Below are 17650 nucleotides of genomic sequence, written 5' to 3'. Positions count from 1 at the left end.
TTTTTCAGCATCTCAGTCAGGCTGAGGTCTGGACTCTGACTGGACCGTTGCAGCACCTTGATTCTTCTCTTCTTCACACATTCTGCTGTAGATCTGCTGCTGTGTTTGGGATCTTTGTCCTGTTGATGAGCCAGTTTCAGCCCAGCTTCAGCTGTCGGACAGACGGCCTCACATCTGATATTAGATATTTTAGTTTCTCATCTCTGATAAGTCGACAAAACATAACAACTTGTGGGGTTTTTTTTTTTCATTAGGGACAATCATATGTATAGGTTGAGGAAAAAATATTGAAATCTATTTCAAGATGAGCCTGAAAATGAACAAAACATTGAAAAGCTTCTAAATTTACCCTATTTACCCATGATTTACCCTAACCCATCTCAGGGGTGGATCTTACAGCCAAAGTGCCCTCACTTGTGTTTCATAGTGGATATACTCCACATGACGTAATACAGCATTAGTTCTGATGGATTCCCAGTTTCATGGCCCATTAGCGTTGCTGAATGAATCAGAAAATGAAAACTCAGAAGAGTGGTTTTGCAGGCAACCTGGTGAGCGATAGGTTTCACACATTTCAGAACATACTGTGAAAGAATATTCACCTCTGCAGCAGCACTTTGATAAACTAGATCTTTTTTGACTAAGTTTTTTATTCAGTATCTAATTTCACACTTCATGCGCTTAAAATCTTTAAAAGGAGTCAATTCTGATGGTGGATGGTCATTCCATTAAAACAAGGTCATTCCTATAACTTTCACTCTCAGACCATTTCTTCACCATGAGATAACTTTTAGTTTCAGGAGTAGATGATTTGACTGAGCTCTGTCCTAAATATACATAAAAGATCAAGCGAGTTTTTCATGATGTGGGCGGTAAATTGTAATTAATATCATCAATCCAAAAACCCTCTGCACTCACTGATACTGTGTGAGTGCAGAGAAAGACTATTATATGTTGATAAAATACAGTTATCTGCTTTTACTTGTTAGTTTTCATGTGAGGGAAGCAGTTTTTAATCAAATAAAAGAAAGATGCTTTTGAAAATGTATTTAAAATGTAATTGCTCATACATAAATTCAGTTTAAAAAGTTTCCTTTTATTCAACAATGTATATATTGCACTTCAAAACAACCAACGGTAGTTTGCCTTGTATACAGCTTACAAAAATAATGTCAAGATCTATTCAAAAATGAATTCATGGACACTGGTTGCTCAAAAGATTCCCATATAATAACCTTTACCTTACCGTACTGTACCTTATGTGAGTTATACGAGTATGTAGTTATATTTAGTAAAAATGGCTATGTTGGAGTTTAAAATCGTCCAAAAAGTAAAAAATATAAGATTCTGAATAATTGTTTTAACATTATGTTAAAATGTTGTGGAAAAAAAAAGTTAAAAGTGATTTAAAAGTGGTTCATTAAAATCATAAGCAACTTAATCTGAAATATTTTCCAGTGCTGGATAATTAATTGATGTTTAAGACGATCGCTTTGAAAAAAAAAAAATCTCTCAATTTTGAGGTCTTTGTTGATATCTGCTGGACATAATGCGCCACTACGTCCTATTTTCTGTCAGGCACAGTTTGGGCCACCTATGATGACGGTGTTTCGCTAGAGAAAGGACCCCACCAACGGCTTGCCTTCGTCGGTTTCGAAGAAATCTTTGTGTTCATGAAATTTTATCCACCAAAATCAGAATCATCTCATTACACACGCAGGTAAATATAACATTTTATAAATTAGCAGCCTTATTGCAATTATTTGCATATCTTATGCTTGTGAAAAGTGGCCGATTTGGCTTACATAGCAAGAAAGACGTGGAGGCGGCAGGCAGAAGTGGCGCTTTGTATGAAAAGGCGTCCTTAGCTTGAAGAATGGCGGTTAACACGACGCAAACTGGTTGGATTTATGTTAAAATATTACTTGCTGCTGTTCACAGCTACAGAGTTGAATCAGGAAGCAACAGTTGGGGGTTAAAGCTATTTTTAAATGCTATGCTAATGCTAGCGAAGGCATGTAAACATATATAACCACTGAAGTTCTGCGTGCAGAAAACTCTTCATTATCTCTTCTTATTATGCTGTTGCTCAGAGTTTATTCACCCGGATTTTGTTCCACAGTACTACTGTTTGTAAATTACTCTGTTTATCAGGTACATTATTGTCACCTCTGGACTATCGTTATTCAGTTTTGGTACATATCTTTCAGGGAATTATTAGCTTCGGCTTGAAACCTCCATGTTATTGTCTCTTACAGCCCATTCACTGCTTGTTTTTTTTTTTTTGTTTGTTTGTTTCCATCCTTTTATCTGTAGTTCTGACCAGAGCTAAGTGCTCTGTTTGCTGCTCCATAAGGACACATTGTGGAAGCCACTAAAAGGGAGCCATGTTTCTGTATAACATCACCCTGCAGCGCGCCACTGGCATCAGCCATGCCATCCATGGAAACTTCTCAGGTGAGCTGTCTCCATCTTTGTCCCGTCTTCCTGCCTGGCTTAGTTATAGTTTGTTCTTCTAACTTCTTCTGCTTTAGACACAGTCTTCTCTGTCCTACTTTGGTTTTCCATTTTGGGTTTATTGAGTATGTCTACATGTTAAAGAAACATTAAATAAGCTTGTGAACCTTAAATCTTTGTACTTCTGACTCATTTTGACATACATTTACTTTTGAGATGCACATGCTTGGCTTGAAACTGCCCTGCAGCACCTGGAGGCTGAGACGATGCAGGTCACAACTGTTTTGGTTTATGGTCGCTTGACAGTTTTTAAGCGTGCCAGTATTTAGTTTTTGTTTCTACGCTCTGTTATTTTGCATCTGTCCGTACGTTGCTACTCGTCCAAACTTCATTCAGGAAACTTCTAGCTGCGCCGTGCCGGTAACCTGTGATTGGCACCTGCAGGAATGTGGTCAGCACGTTGATTTGCTTTGGCCATTTACATTTTTCAAAGAGTGCAGAGCACCATTTTATTAGGTGTCGGTTTAAAGGATTCCCACACTTTGGAAGATTTGTTGTGGATGCATGTAAACGGCGTGATACATCAACGAATGCGATGCAAATCAACAATTTTAATCGCCCAACTTAAGCCATAACGTCAACACTGCAGCCTTAGATAGAACTCTTATTCAGTCTGTAAACAGAATCCTGCCTTTTGAAAGAAGTTTGTGAACAAAACATAGAGATAAATTAATCAGGCTGCAGTCTCTGTTGTTGTTTCAAACGGAAAGCAGATAACCATCAGATACCTAACAAATGTTGACATGAGTTGATTGTGCTTTTGCAGGAACCAAGATGCAGGAGATTGTTGTTTCCAGAGGAAAGATCCTGGAATTATTGCGACCAGATGCCAACACAGGAAAGGTGCACACTCTTCTCACAGTCGAAGTGTTTGGCGTTGTGAGATCTCTGATGGCTTTCAGGCTCACTGGAGGAACCAAAGGTATGTAACCAAAGTCTTTGTGTCTGAAAAAGTGTCAATATGATATATTAAACCTTAATACATCAGAAAAAAATGACTTTGCATGGAGCAGATCACACAGCACCTCTCCTTCTTCATGCCTCGTTTTTCCCTCCCTCCGGCTCATTTGTTCATAGTGGCAGGATGCGAGTAAAGTTCTAGCTTTTCCTCCATCGAACAACGCATCTTTATTTATACTAGTCCGTATAGATCGGTTCTTACATACATGGAGGGATTAATGAGCTGCTTTTTCAGTTACAAACTGCTGTGACACACAGTTTTCACACAATACACCTTTTTAAAAAATGTTCATGGTGCGTAGATGTGTGATTATTTAGCTTTTCTTTCTTTAAAAAAATAAAATAAAAATGTGCTTCTGTGTGTATTTATAGATTACATTGTTGTGGGAAGTGACAGTGGTCGCATCGTCATCCTGGAGTATCATCCATCAAAAAATATGTTTGAGAAGATCCATCAGGAGACGTTTGGGAAAAGCGGCTGCCGGCGCATCGTCCCCGGGCAGTTCCTGGCCGTTGACCCCAAAGGCAGAGCTGTTATGATCGGTAAGGTCTAAAATCACGGAAATCTCTTTTACCAAACAGAACCTGGTATTGCAGGGTATCCGCGGGGTCTTAAAAAGTCTAAAATCCAATCATTTGAATTTAGGGCCTTAAGATATCTAAAATTATCTTGAAATCTCATAAAATGTCTTAAATACGATTTAGAGAGGTCTTAAAAATGTATTAATACAATTAAATGGGTCTTAAATTGTATTAATTATGGTCTTCAAAAGTCTTAAATTTGACTTGTTGAAACCCGCTGATTACACCATAAACAGACCCCAAAGTTTAAGTGGTACTTACCGTATTTTCCGCACTCTAGAGCGCACTGGATTATAAAGCGCACTGTCAATGAATGGTCTATTTTCGATCTTTTTTCATATATAAAGCGCACCGGGCTATAAGGCCCATTAAGCGAAACAAAACACTGTCGTTGCTGTTACCTGGCAGTTCAGTGATGATTCCAAAACGAAACTTATAAAATCGGCTCGGCGCATGCCCAAAACCACAAAGTACCACAAATCGACTGAACACCGGCCTTCGTGAAAGCTCGGACCACAGTTGAGACTGATACCTTAGCCCAGGCATCCACGATCCATTGGCAGATAGTAGCGAAAGTCGCCCGGCGCTGTCTCCCTCCCTTGGTGAATGTGTGTTCGCCTTCTGTCATCCCCTGCTCCCACGCAGCTCGCAGTTTAACTTTGAACGCCCTGTTGACACTGATATTCATGTCCCGTGCTAACGCTGTTGCCTTCAGTCGAATAGAGACTGTAGAGACGCTTCTACCCACTGCTCTCTGTTCAATAACCCACTGTTCAATTTTGTTACTATTATGGTGAATCACAATATATATTACTCCGCTACGCTCATGACTACTGTAGCCGTAATGCTGCGGTGCGGCTTTGTAGTTTACCAAAGTCTTACTAAAACATTTTGACAGAGCGCCGTGTACCACACAAAATCGCTTCGGGGTCCGTAAGCTAACAAGAATAAATCCATATATAAAGCGCTCCGGGTTATAAGGCGCACTTTTGTTTTTTGAGAAAATTATTGGCTTTTAAGTGCGCCTTGTAGTGCGGAAAATACTGTAAATGAGTGTTTATTCCCAACACCTCTCCGAATTCAAAAAAGGAAATGTTCATACGATTAGGATTATGATGAAATAAAATGAGGAATTCTGATTGTGTTTTGTCCTCCACCTCTTTAGGAGCAATAGAGAAACAGAAGCTGGTTTATATCCTGAACAGAGATGCTGCTGCAAGACTGACCATCTCCTCTCCTCTGGAAGCCCACAAAGCAAACACACTGGTCTATCATGTAGTTGGAGTGGATGTTGGCTTTGAAAATCCGATGTTTGCCTGCTTAGAAATGGACTATGAGGTAAGTCGGGGTGAACTGCAGTAAGTAGCACCCGAAGGCTTGTTAGATTCCAGAAAGCTGCTCATAGGATTCAGACTATTGTGTGATTGGTCTCTAACTGGAGAAAGATTTATCACCTGAGCTCAGAATCATCTGGAAAGCATTTTAGAAGGTAGTGATGGATACATTTAAGCAACTTCTGATCCAGTTGTTTAATACTTCCAGGAAGCAGACAATGACCCAACGGGAGAAGCCGCTGCAAACACACAGCAGACGCTCACCTTTTACGAGCTGGACCTGGGCTTGAATCACGTTGTTCGGAAGTACAGCGAGGCTTTGGAGGAACATGGAAACTTCCTCATTACTGGTAATTATGTGGCCGTGTGCTCGTAAATCAGGTCTGAAACAGTCGTTTGTCTTCGCTGCTCCAGCACCGGTTCAGTGATTTGACTGGAAAGAAAACAGTCGAACTTCAGACGATCAGTCGTCATAATGTAAGAAAACCTTTAAACACTACTTGGGCCTCTTTTTAATCGTATGAATGACTTAACTGCTGTTGCACAACCTAACACACTAGCCTCAGTGTTTTTCCACACACGAAAACTGTCTGTTCACATCAGTGTCAGATTAAATTTAACACATTGAATTATTTTCATGCCACCACTGATGTAATGTTCCAGCTCGTTACTGCTGTTAAAAGGAAAAAACATCTCATATATCTGTCATTTTATTTCATTACAAGGGGAGAAAACTTTCTAATATGTTTGCACGGTGGAGTGTTTACATGGTGGCACTTAGCTTTGGTTAATAAACTGTTATACTTGTGTTTTTTTGCAGCTGTTATCAACAGCAGTAACAATCTATATATCATGATCGAGTTTGGGATCGATCAATAGAGAAAATAATATATTTATAAGATCTTTTTTGCCATATTGCCCAGCTCTGCTTAGAATTTCTAGTTGGTTATAAGTCATATAATATCTCACTGATAAACTCAATGTGTGGCCCTTTAAAGAAGTGGTAAGTGAGTGATTTTAGGAATGGACGCAGCTTAGAGTTTACGAGGTGGATCATTTTGTAAACTCCCAAGGATCCCCAGAACTAACAGGCTTCTTTTCCAGTCTTGATTGCTGAATAAAGCCTCTGTTATAAAGAACGTGTTGTGGATGTGATGAGTTTATCATGTCTCTTCTCTGATGAAACGTGGAGAAAGTTTCAACCTCTCTGATCTCAGCACGATTTTTTTTACCGTAACAGTAACGAACACAAGCTCAGGGTAGAGTAATAGCTACTCCTCCTGGTGGTTTATGATTTAGAAATAGAGCTAATCCGGCTGGATCCTGTTTTCATTTCTATCCTTATTTTAAAAAAAGAAAGGCACCTTACCTGAGCTGTTCTCTGTCTAGTTCCTGGTGGTTCAGATGGGCCCAGTGGAGTTCTGATCTGCTCTGAAAACTACATCACTTACAAGAATTTTGGAGACCAGCCTGACATCCGCTGTCCCATCCCACGGCGCAGGGTGAGTCGGTCTTTGCATTTTTACACCTGCAGTATGACTATCAGGATTTCTGCTGATTACTTGAGAAGAAGTGGACCTGTTTTCCCCTGTCTGTGTGGAAAATTCCACACCCACTCCATCGTTTTTCCGTCCTCTGTGTGCATGTTTATTTTTGTTCTGCTTACTTATTCTCCCCCCTCTTCCCTTCTGTCCATCCCAATTAAACTAACGGATATGAACACCGTGGGTCCCGCTGAATATTTTTCCCATTTACAGTTTGATTGGAACCATCGATTGAGATCGATCGGTATAGAAAATAATATATCGATTAGATCTTTTTCACCGTATATGCTTAGAATTTACTAAACAAGTCATATAAAATCTCACTATATGTTCGGACAGCAATAGAAAATGGCAAACTCAGTGTGTGGCCCTTGTAAAAAGTGCTAAGTGAGTGATTTTTAGGCACAAGAATCCCCAGAACTAACGGGCTTCTTTTCCAGTCTTGATTGCTGAATAAAGCCTCTGTTATAAAGAACGTGTTGTGGATGTGATGAGTTTATCATGTCTCTTCTCTGATGAAACGTGGAGAAAGTTTCAACCTCTCTGATCTCAGCACGGTTTTTAGAGTAATAGCTACTTTAGAAATAGAGCTAATCATGCTGGATCCTGTTTTCATTTCGATCCTCATCGAAATTCGAAATTCCTTGTTGTGCAAGTCACCCACTCCATCTTTTTTCCGTCCTCTGTGTGCATGTTTATTTTTGTTCTGCTTACTAATTCTCCCCCCTCTTCCCTTCTGTCCATCCCACAGAATGACCTGGATGATCCGGAGCGCGGCATGATATTTGTCTGTTCAGCCACCCACAAGACCAAGTCCATGTTCTTTTTCCTGGCTCAGACTGAGCAGGGAGACATCTTCAAGGTCACGCTGGAAACAGATGAAGAAATGGTGAGTAGCTGCAGATGTGTTTGATGTATTAAATATCTCTAAAACATGTATGATTGACCTCTATTCTGTCTCGTAGGTCACAGAAATCAGACTTAAGTACTTCGACACAATCCCCGTGGCAACAGCCATGTGTGTCCTGAAGACTGGCTTCCTGTTTGTGTCCTCAGAGTTTGGAAACCAGTAAGTTTCAAACTGCACATCAGATTTTTCCTTCTCTTCAGCACGCTTTAAATAATGCGCTTTCTTTGTTTGTTTGTTTTTTTTTACCTCAGCTACCTTTATCAGATCGCTCATTTGGGCGATGACGATGAAGAGCCAGAGTTCTCGTCTGCGATGCCATTGGAGGAGGGAGACACCTTCTTCTTCCAGCCCCGCCCACTCAAAAACCTGGTGCTGGTGGATGAACAAGAGAACCTGTCTCCCATCATGTCATGTCAGGTTAGTTACTCCTCGCAACACAGATTTATTAACAAGCAAACGAGAGAAGAGAAATTTGTTTTTAACCGTTCTGTTTCCTTACCTGCTCGTTAGATCGCTGATTTGGCAAATGAAGACACACCTCAGCTGTATGTGGCCTGTGGACGAGGACCCAGGTCTACTCTTCGGGTCCTTCGACACGGACTGGAGGTACACACTCTTCTAATCAAAACTACCAGCCCACACACACTTTGCTGGCTGAGAAACTGATGAAATCTTCATGTCTCTTCTCTGAGTAAAAACTGAAGAGTCTATCTTTTTGTTCTGATTTCAGCATAAATGCAAAGTAAACTCCCCTACCCGTGTATGTTTTTTGTGTCATTTGCTGCTTGTTTTACATTCCTTTTTATGAGGTCTTTTAGCTTTAGGGGTATTTAAAGATTGCTTTAACGTAAAAAGGCAAAAAAACTTGCCCGTATTATCAGCAGTTTTTAAATGTTGGCCTCAACGGTTTTTAAAGCTGAGGAAAAGCACAGACTGGATAAGAATGTTAAATAATCCAAAAGGAGCTTTAAGTATCTCTTTTTGCTATTTGGGGTACTTTTAAAAGGAAAGCAAACAAAATAGTAAGAAGGTGAATTATTGCATACATCAGGAGAAGAAATAACAAACCAAGGTTTGTTAAGATGTTATAAACAAGCCCAGGACATGAGTGGGATTGACACCAACTCAAATAAAACATGTATTCATCACACATGTCAGCCATGAGAGATTTAAATGGATTAAAAGAGATTAGTTTATCCGGTTTAGTCCGTCTGTGTGGAACACAGCAAGTAAAAACTCACAATGTCTGTGCTGATGTTGATGAATTAGTGCGTGGTTCTGTCAACATGCTGGATCTCTGGAAAGTTTGCAAAAAAATCCCTTATTCATACATTTATTTATTTATTAATATTGCACCAAATAACAAGGCGATCCAAAGAAACGGTCCATGGTCAGGGTCAGTTTTAGAAATATTAACCGAACATGGTGAGGAAGTACCCGGAGAGAACCCAGGCGTACACGACAGGAACATGAAATTATTTCTGAAAGTTGAGAATGAAAGTTGTCTTGGAATGGAACCCTGCGGCACACCTTTTAACACTGAACAGTCACCCGGAACAGCTCTAAGAAAGCTTTGTACTCTAAATGAAATGCAGTGTTTTTAGGTGTGTCAAAAGAATTAAATCATAAAGTATCAACAGCCTGAGATCAATCGAAAGAGCAAGGCAGTTTTCATCGTCGTCAGTGGCTCCGTTACTATGTCTTAAAACTTTAGGTTGATAATGTGAGTTTCCTAAATCTTTGGAATTTTTTCAGCAACTAACCCAAACATTGTCAGGTAGTAAGAAAACGTTTAAATGTCTGTCGATGTTCTTCTGATTGTTGTGTGGTCCCTGCCTTTTAAACAGTCATATAAACGGTGATGACCAGATAACATCCCTGGTAGAAGCAGTTAAAGTATCTGGAGAAAATTATCGAAAACATGAAGTCATTTTTCCTTTTTGTGTTTCCCTTTCTGTTGGTCTGTGTCAGGTTTCAGAGATGGCCGTGTCTGAGCTGCCCGGTAACCCCAACGCTGTGTGGACTGTACGCAGACACATAGAAGGTAACGGCGTTCCTGTTCCACACACCTTTTCCTCAGCTGCTTATAAACCAGTCCGAAGCTTGATAGTTGGGCTCCCAACAGTCGCTGTGAAGCGTGACAGCAGAACACAACTGCAGCAGGTGTCGGCTGAGCCACGGCGGCGTTTCTTTGACTAAACCCACAGATGTTAGTCTCGGAGGCTTCTGAGGATGTAGCGCCGACCTGAATTATTCTGTGTTGGTTAACACATGCTAATTATGGCACCGCTGTGGACTTCCAACATAAAACTGGTTGAAAGTCCCACAAAACCCATCAAAGCTGGTTTCTAATCACTGCCACTAGATGGCAGACTTGTATTATTTTGAAAAAATAGGTGGATATATAGGTGTATAAGGGTGGTCTAAATGTTACTGGAAACCAGTGTGTCAGTCGTAATGAAGACTGTGTTTTTCTGAATACGGATTAGTGTACCAAAGGGTGGGTTACAGACTTTGATGAGCCTGTTGGCTGTCGAGGAGACAGACATCTGACAAATGCCGAGCCCACTGAGCAGCTGTCCCTCTTCCTTACTGATGATTCCTGGACTCTTAGAACAAATGAAACTAACGGATATGAACACCGTGGGTCCCGCTGAATATTTTTCCCATTTACAGTTTCCCTTTAACCATTTGATTTGATCCATCGATTGAGATCGATCAGTAGAGAAAATAATATATCGATTAGATCTTTTTCACCGTATCGCCCAGCCCTGCTTAGAATTTACTAAACAAGTCATATAAAATCTCACTATATGTTCGGACAGCAATAGAAAATGGCAAACTCATTGGCCCTCATTTATCAAACTTGCGTAAGACGAAAAACATGCGTAGGTCGTGTGTACGATCTTTTCTGCGCAAAGGTTGGCATTTATCAAATCCATCGTGAGCGCAGGAAAGATGAAATCGCCACGACAGGTCTGAAGCAGTGGACGCACTTTTCCATTTTGACTTGCGGTGACTGCAATGGCATACATAAACAGCAGCGTCACTAGTGCGTGCCTCAGGAGTCGCAACAAATCCCTAGGTTAAAATTACAGACTTATCACTTCAAAGAAGGCCCATGTTTTATTTGACTTCAACATAAATATAAGCATACACACAAATTAAATAAATAAAAAAATTAAACCAGTACAACTCCGTAATTGGAAGAGTGAGGGCTCATTATTCAACCGCCTATTTAAAGGATAAGACCGTTTTTTTTACATTGGGCCCTTGATTTCACATTATAACATGATGTTCTACTCACCCCTGCTTGTTGTTGGTCATTTGGAGCTGTTCCGAAGATATTCGAGAGGCGTCTGGCTGCTCTCTTGAGATATTCGGCCATGAAACGGTTTCCTATGGGCAAGCTTATACAGGCACAAACTATGCTGTTTATAATTTATTAATTACTCTACACTAGCACTGATAACGTGGAGGTGCGTCGCTTACTTAAAAAAATCCGGGTTACTGTAATTTTGAATTTTTGTCGTAAAGTGGGTGTTACTGACGTCATCGTCGTGCTACTACCACAGACAGCCCACAGACCTGCTGCCTATTTATTCATTCGGCTAAAATTCAAAATTAGTAACCCGGATTTCAACCGTTTCATGGCCGAATATCTCAAGAGAGCAGCCAGACGCCTCTCGAATATCTTCGGAACAGCTCCAAATGACCAACAACAAGCAGGGGTGAGTAGAACATCATGTTATAATGTGAAATCAAGGGCCCAATGTCAAAAAACCGGTCTTATCCTTTAAGAGCTGATTCTAGCGGCGCAGTAATGGCGAAACGATGGCAGATCTGGCTTTGTTAGAGGACCTGAACGCGCGCATCAGGCGCGAGAGAGTGTTCCGGGACCGGCAGGATTTCTTTCGGGAAAATGATGAGTGGCTTATGAGCCGTATAGGAGAGGCGCTTTAACACTGCGCATACACAAAGACGTAGCTCCGATCAGGCCAGCCACCCTCTCCTCCAAGGCACTCAAATCCAAACCTGGATCGGAGCTCTCTTCCCAGCTTTCCCTTCTCTTAACAGCGTTGACAGCGTTTCTTTGCCGCCTTTCGTTTTTCATGTCGCAAATTCTAGAGGTGCAGCCTTTTGTAGAAGGCGTGGTTAGGATCATTACGATGGATTTCAGCCGCCGGATTTATCAACAGCCGCTCGGTCTTACGATGGGATTGGTGTGGTACGCATGTTCTGTAAATCTCACTTGAGCCTCTGCGTACGACGAGTTCTCCGCTCATATCTACGATGCTTTCTACGATGGCTTGATAAATGAGGGCCAGTGTGTGGCCCTTTTAAAGATGTGATAAGTTGAATAAAGCCTCTGTTATAAAGAACGTGTTGTGGATGTGATGAGTTTATCATGTCTCTTCTCTGATGAAACGTGGAGAAAGTTTCAACCTCTCTGATCTCAGCACGATTTTTTTTACAGTAACAGTAAGGAACACGAGGCTCAGGGTAGAGTAATAGCTACTCCTCCTGGTGGTTTATGATTTAGAAATAGAGCTAATCCGGCTGGATCCTGTTTTCATTTCTATCCTTATTTTAAAAAAAGAAAGGCACCTTACCTGAGCTGTTCTCTGTCTAGTTCCTGGTGGTTCAGATGGGCCCAGTGGAGTTCTGATCTGCTCTGAAAACTACATTACTTAATGTGACATTAAAGTGGTGTCAGTAGCAATACAATTCAACCCAGGGGCTAACCATAAAAGACAATTTTGGAATACTATTGTGTATGATCAATTTGTGCGCACGCCTGTGGAACACGGAAGCTGAGAGAATTAGGAGCGCTGTTTTTGAAATCTCAAAATGTATCATGTCTGTGCTAGCTAACGGTATGGTTAGCCCCTGGGTTGAATTGAATTGCTTCTGACACCACGGCCAATTCGGTCAAAAGTATTTTGATACACGTTAAGAGCCTCAGGAAAGGTTAAAAGATTGCCCGATAGAGCCCGCTTTCATGGAAATCAGCGCAATTGGACAACTTTGCGCAGCGGGCCTGAAAATTTCTCGCGGTTTTCCCTTTGGTAAACTTCCCTGGGTCTCCAACAGATGGGATATGTTTGTAAAATTGCCGGAATGCTCCTTTAAGGTGTCTTTAAAATGTCAAATGAGTCATTTTCCAGGTGTGACCGACCAAATGTCCACTTGTTTGTTAAATGGAAAAGAACACAGATGTGAGGGCCACATCTGCCTAAGCTGCTTCCTTGAAATATGAATATTCTGCATTGACTGGTCGGTACCATTTACCCACCGATCACGTCTGATCATCTCTCCTTTTTCTCTGTTCTCCTTTCGTTCGTTAGATGAGTTTGATGCCTACATCATCGTGTCGTTCGTCAACGCTACTCTGGTTCTTTCCATCGGGGAGACCGTAGAGGAAGTGACAGATTCTGGATTTCTGGGAACCACGCCCACTCTCTCCTGCTCTCTTCTTGGTGAGGATGCCCTTGTGCAGGTGGGTGGAAAACTTGGATCACACACACACATATCACAGTAAAAATTTAAGGCTCAAAGTGTTTGAAAAGGCACACAAACCATTTTCTTACATCTAATCGCACATATGACCTGTAACGGTGTGAAGCGCAAGCAACAAACGGATCGACCTGCTTCTGTCTTTCCTCCCATCACTCGAACAGGTTTACCCCGACGGTATCCGCCACATTCGAGCAGACAAGCGTGTGAACGAGTGGAAAACTCCGGGTAAAAAGACCATCGTCCGCTGCGCTGTGAACCAGCGGCAGGTGGTTATCGCCCTGACTGGAGGGGAACTCGTGTACTTTGAGATGGACCCGGTAAGAAAGTCGATACGTTTGTGTGTAGATGTGTTTATTACAGAAAGGCTCACATGGTCAGATTATTAAAAAAAAACTACTAACTTAAGTTGTATATTTTTCTGCTTTGGCTGAAAATGTCAACAGAAAATGAATTTATTCTTGATTTTACATTTTTGGAGTTAAACATCTGAAAATATGGGAAAGGGTTATTACGCTAAATCGTGATCATCACACAACAGGGAAAATGTACATAAACAGTATCTTAAAAAGTCTAAAATCCAATCATTTGAATTTAAGGCCTTAAAATGGCTAAAATTCTCTTGAAAGGTCTTAAAAATGTATTGACGTGACTTTTATTCAAAACAAATGTATAATCTTCGGTCTCGCTTTTAAATGTTTCGATTTTTGAGGACGCAAAGACAGAACTAAAGCACCTGTGCAGCCCGGTCAGAATTTATCGAGCACAACCTGCTGTAGCTTAATTTTTGTGGCTGCTGAGGAGCGGCTGATCAGTTGACGCTTTGTTTAAGATGGGTAGATGCAAATTTGACCATTTGTGGCTTCAGAACAAACAATTTACCTCATGGTTGAAGCCGGTTGATGGAAATATTCATGGAGCACACTGCGCCTTGTGCAAGAAAAGTTTGAAACTTGGCCCATTGGGCATCAAGGCGTTGGAGTCCCACGCCAAATCAGAAAAGCATGAAGCGGTCTTTCCATCAGCCAGTTATTCCACATCAGGATCTGCAGCATCGACGTCCAGCGCGACCTCCGGACAGCGTTTGGGTCTACGCCCACACTAAGAGCGCAGCTGCTCTGGATTCTTCGCACGGAAAGCGAAGCACCAGTCAGATACTGGCAGTGAGAACATTGATCAGCTGTTCCAGAACATGTTCCCGGATTCTGAGATAGAAAAAACGTTAAAGTGTGCGTACAACGCGCAATTTGGATTAGCCAATTTCATCAAGAGAGAATTTATTTCCCAAGTTAAGGGCCAAAGTTCAAAGTTCGTGCTGATGTTTGACGAATAAATTCATATATTTTGCAAGTAATTCCGAGCCTTCTTTTTGCCAGTATGGATGTGAAATGGGTCTTAAATTGTATTAAATATTAAAAAAAAGTCTTTAAAAAGTCTTAAATTTGGGATGTAATGACACTTTCTTTCTTTTTTTCTTCAGTCCGGCCAGTTGAATGAGTACACGGAACGAAAGGAGATGTCTGCAGATGTGGTTTGTATGAGCCTGGCCAACGTCCCACCTGGTGAGCAGCGCTCCCGCTTCCTGGCTGTCGGGCTGGTCGACAACACCGTCCGAATCATCTCCCTGGACCCTTCGGTAGGCATGGAAACACGTTTGTAGATCACGTAAACCCCCCCCCCCCCCCCCCCCCCCCCCACGCTCAGCGTCTAACGCTCAGAAGTCTGTTGGTTTAGGTGTGGATGTAGTTTTACTATTTCGTTAGTTCGATGATGGCAGGAGATCAACGTTTCTGCCGATTTGGAACTCATAGATGTTTTCATTGGTTGCAGAGTTTGGCATAAAGCCCCTTCAGGGAATAAACAAAACAATTTTCTGTCTTCTCGGGCCAGTAATTGTTTGTGTGTGTTGTAGTAACAGTTCCACCCGTCCCAAAGGAGGCTTTGATGCAACGTAAAGCTTATCTGACCCTTAACATTCTGAGCCTTCACATAGTGCAGCTCATCCCGTGCCTTCTCATGTCTTGCGTTAATTGTTCTCAACAACAGAAAATTGTCCAGATGTGAGACTCACCTCGGTTCATGTTTTTATTTCCATCTGTAAACTGAACACAGCTGAGTTTTGGTTTCTAGCACACAGATTTGGGCGAACCCACAATTACTTTGTTGCATACCGTGACTGTCGGACACATCTATCCTATAAACCTTAAACTGAAACTTTAGAAATATCTGATTTTGACACTCATGAACAAACCTTGGGTTTGGTTATCTACTGATTGTTGGGAGAGTTCCTGAAACAGTTAGAAAAGCTGTTGCCTGGTTATTAAAATGCTTCATTCTAAGGACCATGTAATGTTCCCTAAACTCTAAAAAGGTTTGATGCCATCAAAGAACAACATTTTTGTGTGTTTGTGTATGCTGTTCATTTAAAGTTCAACACTTTAAATCTTCATCACATTCAGGACTGTCTCCAACCGCTGAGTATGCAGGCCCTTCCTGCCCAGCCAGAGAGTCTGTGCATCGTAGAGATGGGAGGCGTTGAGAAGCAAGATGAACTTGGAGATAAGGGAACCATCGGCTTCCTCTACCTCAACATCGGTCTTCAGGTATTTATCCGTTTGATTCCAGAAGGCTTCCTGTGACGTCTCAGCCTGTAACGGCACAAAGAAAACCGTGTTTTCCACATGAAATACCTGTAATATGACATGATAAAAGGGCACATTGAACAGCAAGACTTTGTTCCAGATGTTCAGAGGAACATCTGTGTTGGATGTTCTCCAGGAAGGATATTATAACCCGATTTTCCACTTTTCGATACCTTATGTCGTAAGAAAAACCTGAAACGGGCAGAAGTTCAGCCCAGAGAAAATGATTAAATCACATGTCATTTTATATTATTATCTATTTACCACGCCATGTGTGTTCATTAATCCCCCTCCCCCCAGAACGGCGTGCTGCTGAGGACCGTCTTGGACCCTGTGACCGGTGACTTGTCTGATACCAGAACGCGATACCTGGGGTCACGACCCGTCAAACTGTTCAGAGTCAGGATGCAGGGGCAGGAGGCCGTATGTGAACTTTATTTCTAACGAACAAATAAACAGGATTTAACCACTTGTTGGACAGAACATGTCATTTTAACATGAAGAACTTGAATTGTTTTGGGAAAACCACAGTTTGTTGCACATCTAAGACACAGTTTGCTCTCACTGACAGGTGCTGGCAATGTCCAGCCGTTCGTGGCTCAGCTACTCCTACCAGTCCCGCTTCCACCTCACCCCCCTCTCGTATGAAACTCTGGAGTATGCCTCTGGCTTTGCGTCTGAGCAGTGCCCAGAAGGCATTGTGGCGATCTCCACCAACACACTGAGGTACGGATGAGCTCTGTGTACTTGGTGGGAATTTGCCTTCAGTAAAGAGACGGTTCATTAGAGCTCTGCTGAATTCCTCAGGTTGAAAATGATTAACTTACCGAGTGTCTGATCTCTTTCCAGAATCTTGGCTTTGGAGAAACTTGGAGCCGTCTTCAACCAGGTGGCCTTCCCTTTGCAGTACAGTCCCAGGAAGTTTGTAATCCATCCAGAGACCAACAACCTCATTTTGATTGAGACTGACCACAACGCCTACACGGAGGCCACCAAAGCCCAGCGAAAGCAGCAGATGGCTGAGGTATGAAACGAGATAAGTGGTTGATTGAAAGTTGTAAATCCTTCAGAACTCATGAGCTACATGATGGATGTGGTAAACCCCGGCCACCCACTCCAGTTATACGGTGTGAAAAGAAGGCGTTTGTGCTGAGAGAGCAACTGAGAGTCTTCTGTGGAGTTTACTGCCCTTGAAAGATAACAGACCAACTTTAACTTGATTGTTAAATGGTCCAGTTGTCTGATTGGTGAGCCGCAGCTTCTCTCTGTACCAGAGACGGCTACAAAGTTTAGCTAAATCGATTGTAAATGATGTATTTTTGGGTTTTTAGTCCCAAAAAAGCAAAACAAAGCACTACAAAAGCAGCTTTGTTCCTGTTTTTATCATTGAACCAGACAAGCTGTAGCTTATCTGCAGACCTTGGCTTATTTTATTTAGTTTGGAATCGGCTGACCTGACCAGGGGTGGAGGCCTGGACTCTGGTGGCTAATCCACGTGTGGAAAAAAGATGTCTTGCGCTCCCTGAACATCTCTTCCACTATTGGAGCCTGGTGAATCCTAAAATTGTCATCTTGAAATGAAGCTGTCCCATCAAGGAAGAAGAAAATCTATTGCTGCTCATTCAGCATGTTCAGTGGTCAGCT

The 17650-nt window shown here is 41.8% G+C and overlaps 1 protein-coding gene across 1 annotated transcript in view; it reads left to right on the top strand.

Moving 5' to 3' along the window:
* The first annotated feature begins 1612 nt into the window (after nucleotides 1-1612).
* The window catches only part of sf3b3 (splicing factor 3b, subunit 3), a 35067-nt gene continuing 19029 nt past the window's right edge, over nucleotides 1613-17650 (top strand). Inside the window, exons 1-19 of the mRNA XM_075470683.1 lie at nucleotides 1613-1720; nucleotides 2317-2457; nucleotides 3284-3439; nucleotides 3850-4020; nucleotides 5225-5397; nucleotides 5602-5743; nucleotides 6783-6895; nucleotides 7689-7826; nucleotides 7903-8006; nucleotides 8099-8264; nucleotides 8358-8453; nucleotides 9819-9891; nucleotides 13196-13347; nucleotides 13529-13684; nucleotides 14845-15000; nucleotides 15824-15967; nucleotides 16307-16429; nucleotides 16578-16732; nucleotides 16856-17030. Of these exons, the coding sequence (XP_075326798.1) occupies nucleotides 2388-2457; nucleotides 3284-3439; nucleotides 3850-4020; nucleotides 5225-5397; nucleotides 5602-5743; nucleotides 6783-6895; nucleotides 7689-7826; nucleotides 7903-8006; nucleotides 8099-8264; nucleotides 8358-8453; nucleotides 9819-9891; nucleotides 13196-13347; nucleotides 13529-13684; nucleotides 14845-15000; nucleotides 15824-15967; nucleotides 16307-16429; nucleotides 16578-16732; nucleotides 16856-17030 (2463 nt within the window). The 5' untranslated portion in view covers nucleotides 1613-1720; nucleotides 2317-2387. The remainder of the gene's footprint in view (nucleotides 1721-2316; nucleotides 2458-3283; nucleotides 3440-3849; nucleotides 4021-5224; nucleotides 5398-5601; nucleotides 5744-6782; nucleotides 6896-7688; nucleotides 7827-7902; nucleotides 8007-8098; nucleotides 8265-8357; nucleotides 8454-9818; nucleotides 9892-13195; nucleotides 13348-13528; nucleotides 13685-14844; nucleotides 15001-15823; nucleotides 15968-16306; nucleotides 16430-16577; nucleotides 16733-16855; nucleotides 17031-17650) is intronic.

This window comes from Odontesthes bonariensis, chromosome 7 (assembly GCF_027942865.1).
Source record: "Odontesthes bonariensis isolate fOdoBon6 chromosome 7, fOdoBon6.hap1, whole genome shotgun sequence".
Classification (NCBI taxonomy): domain Eukaryota; kingdom Metazoa; phylum Chordata; class Actinopteri; order Atheriniformes; family Atherinopsidae; genus Odontesthes; species Odontesthes bonariensis.
This window is presented reverse-complemented; position numbering and strand designations above follow the sequence as displayed.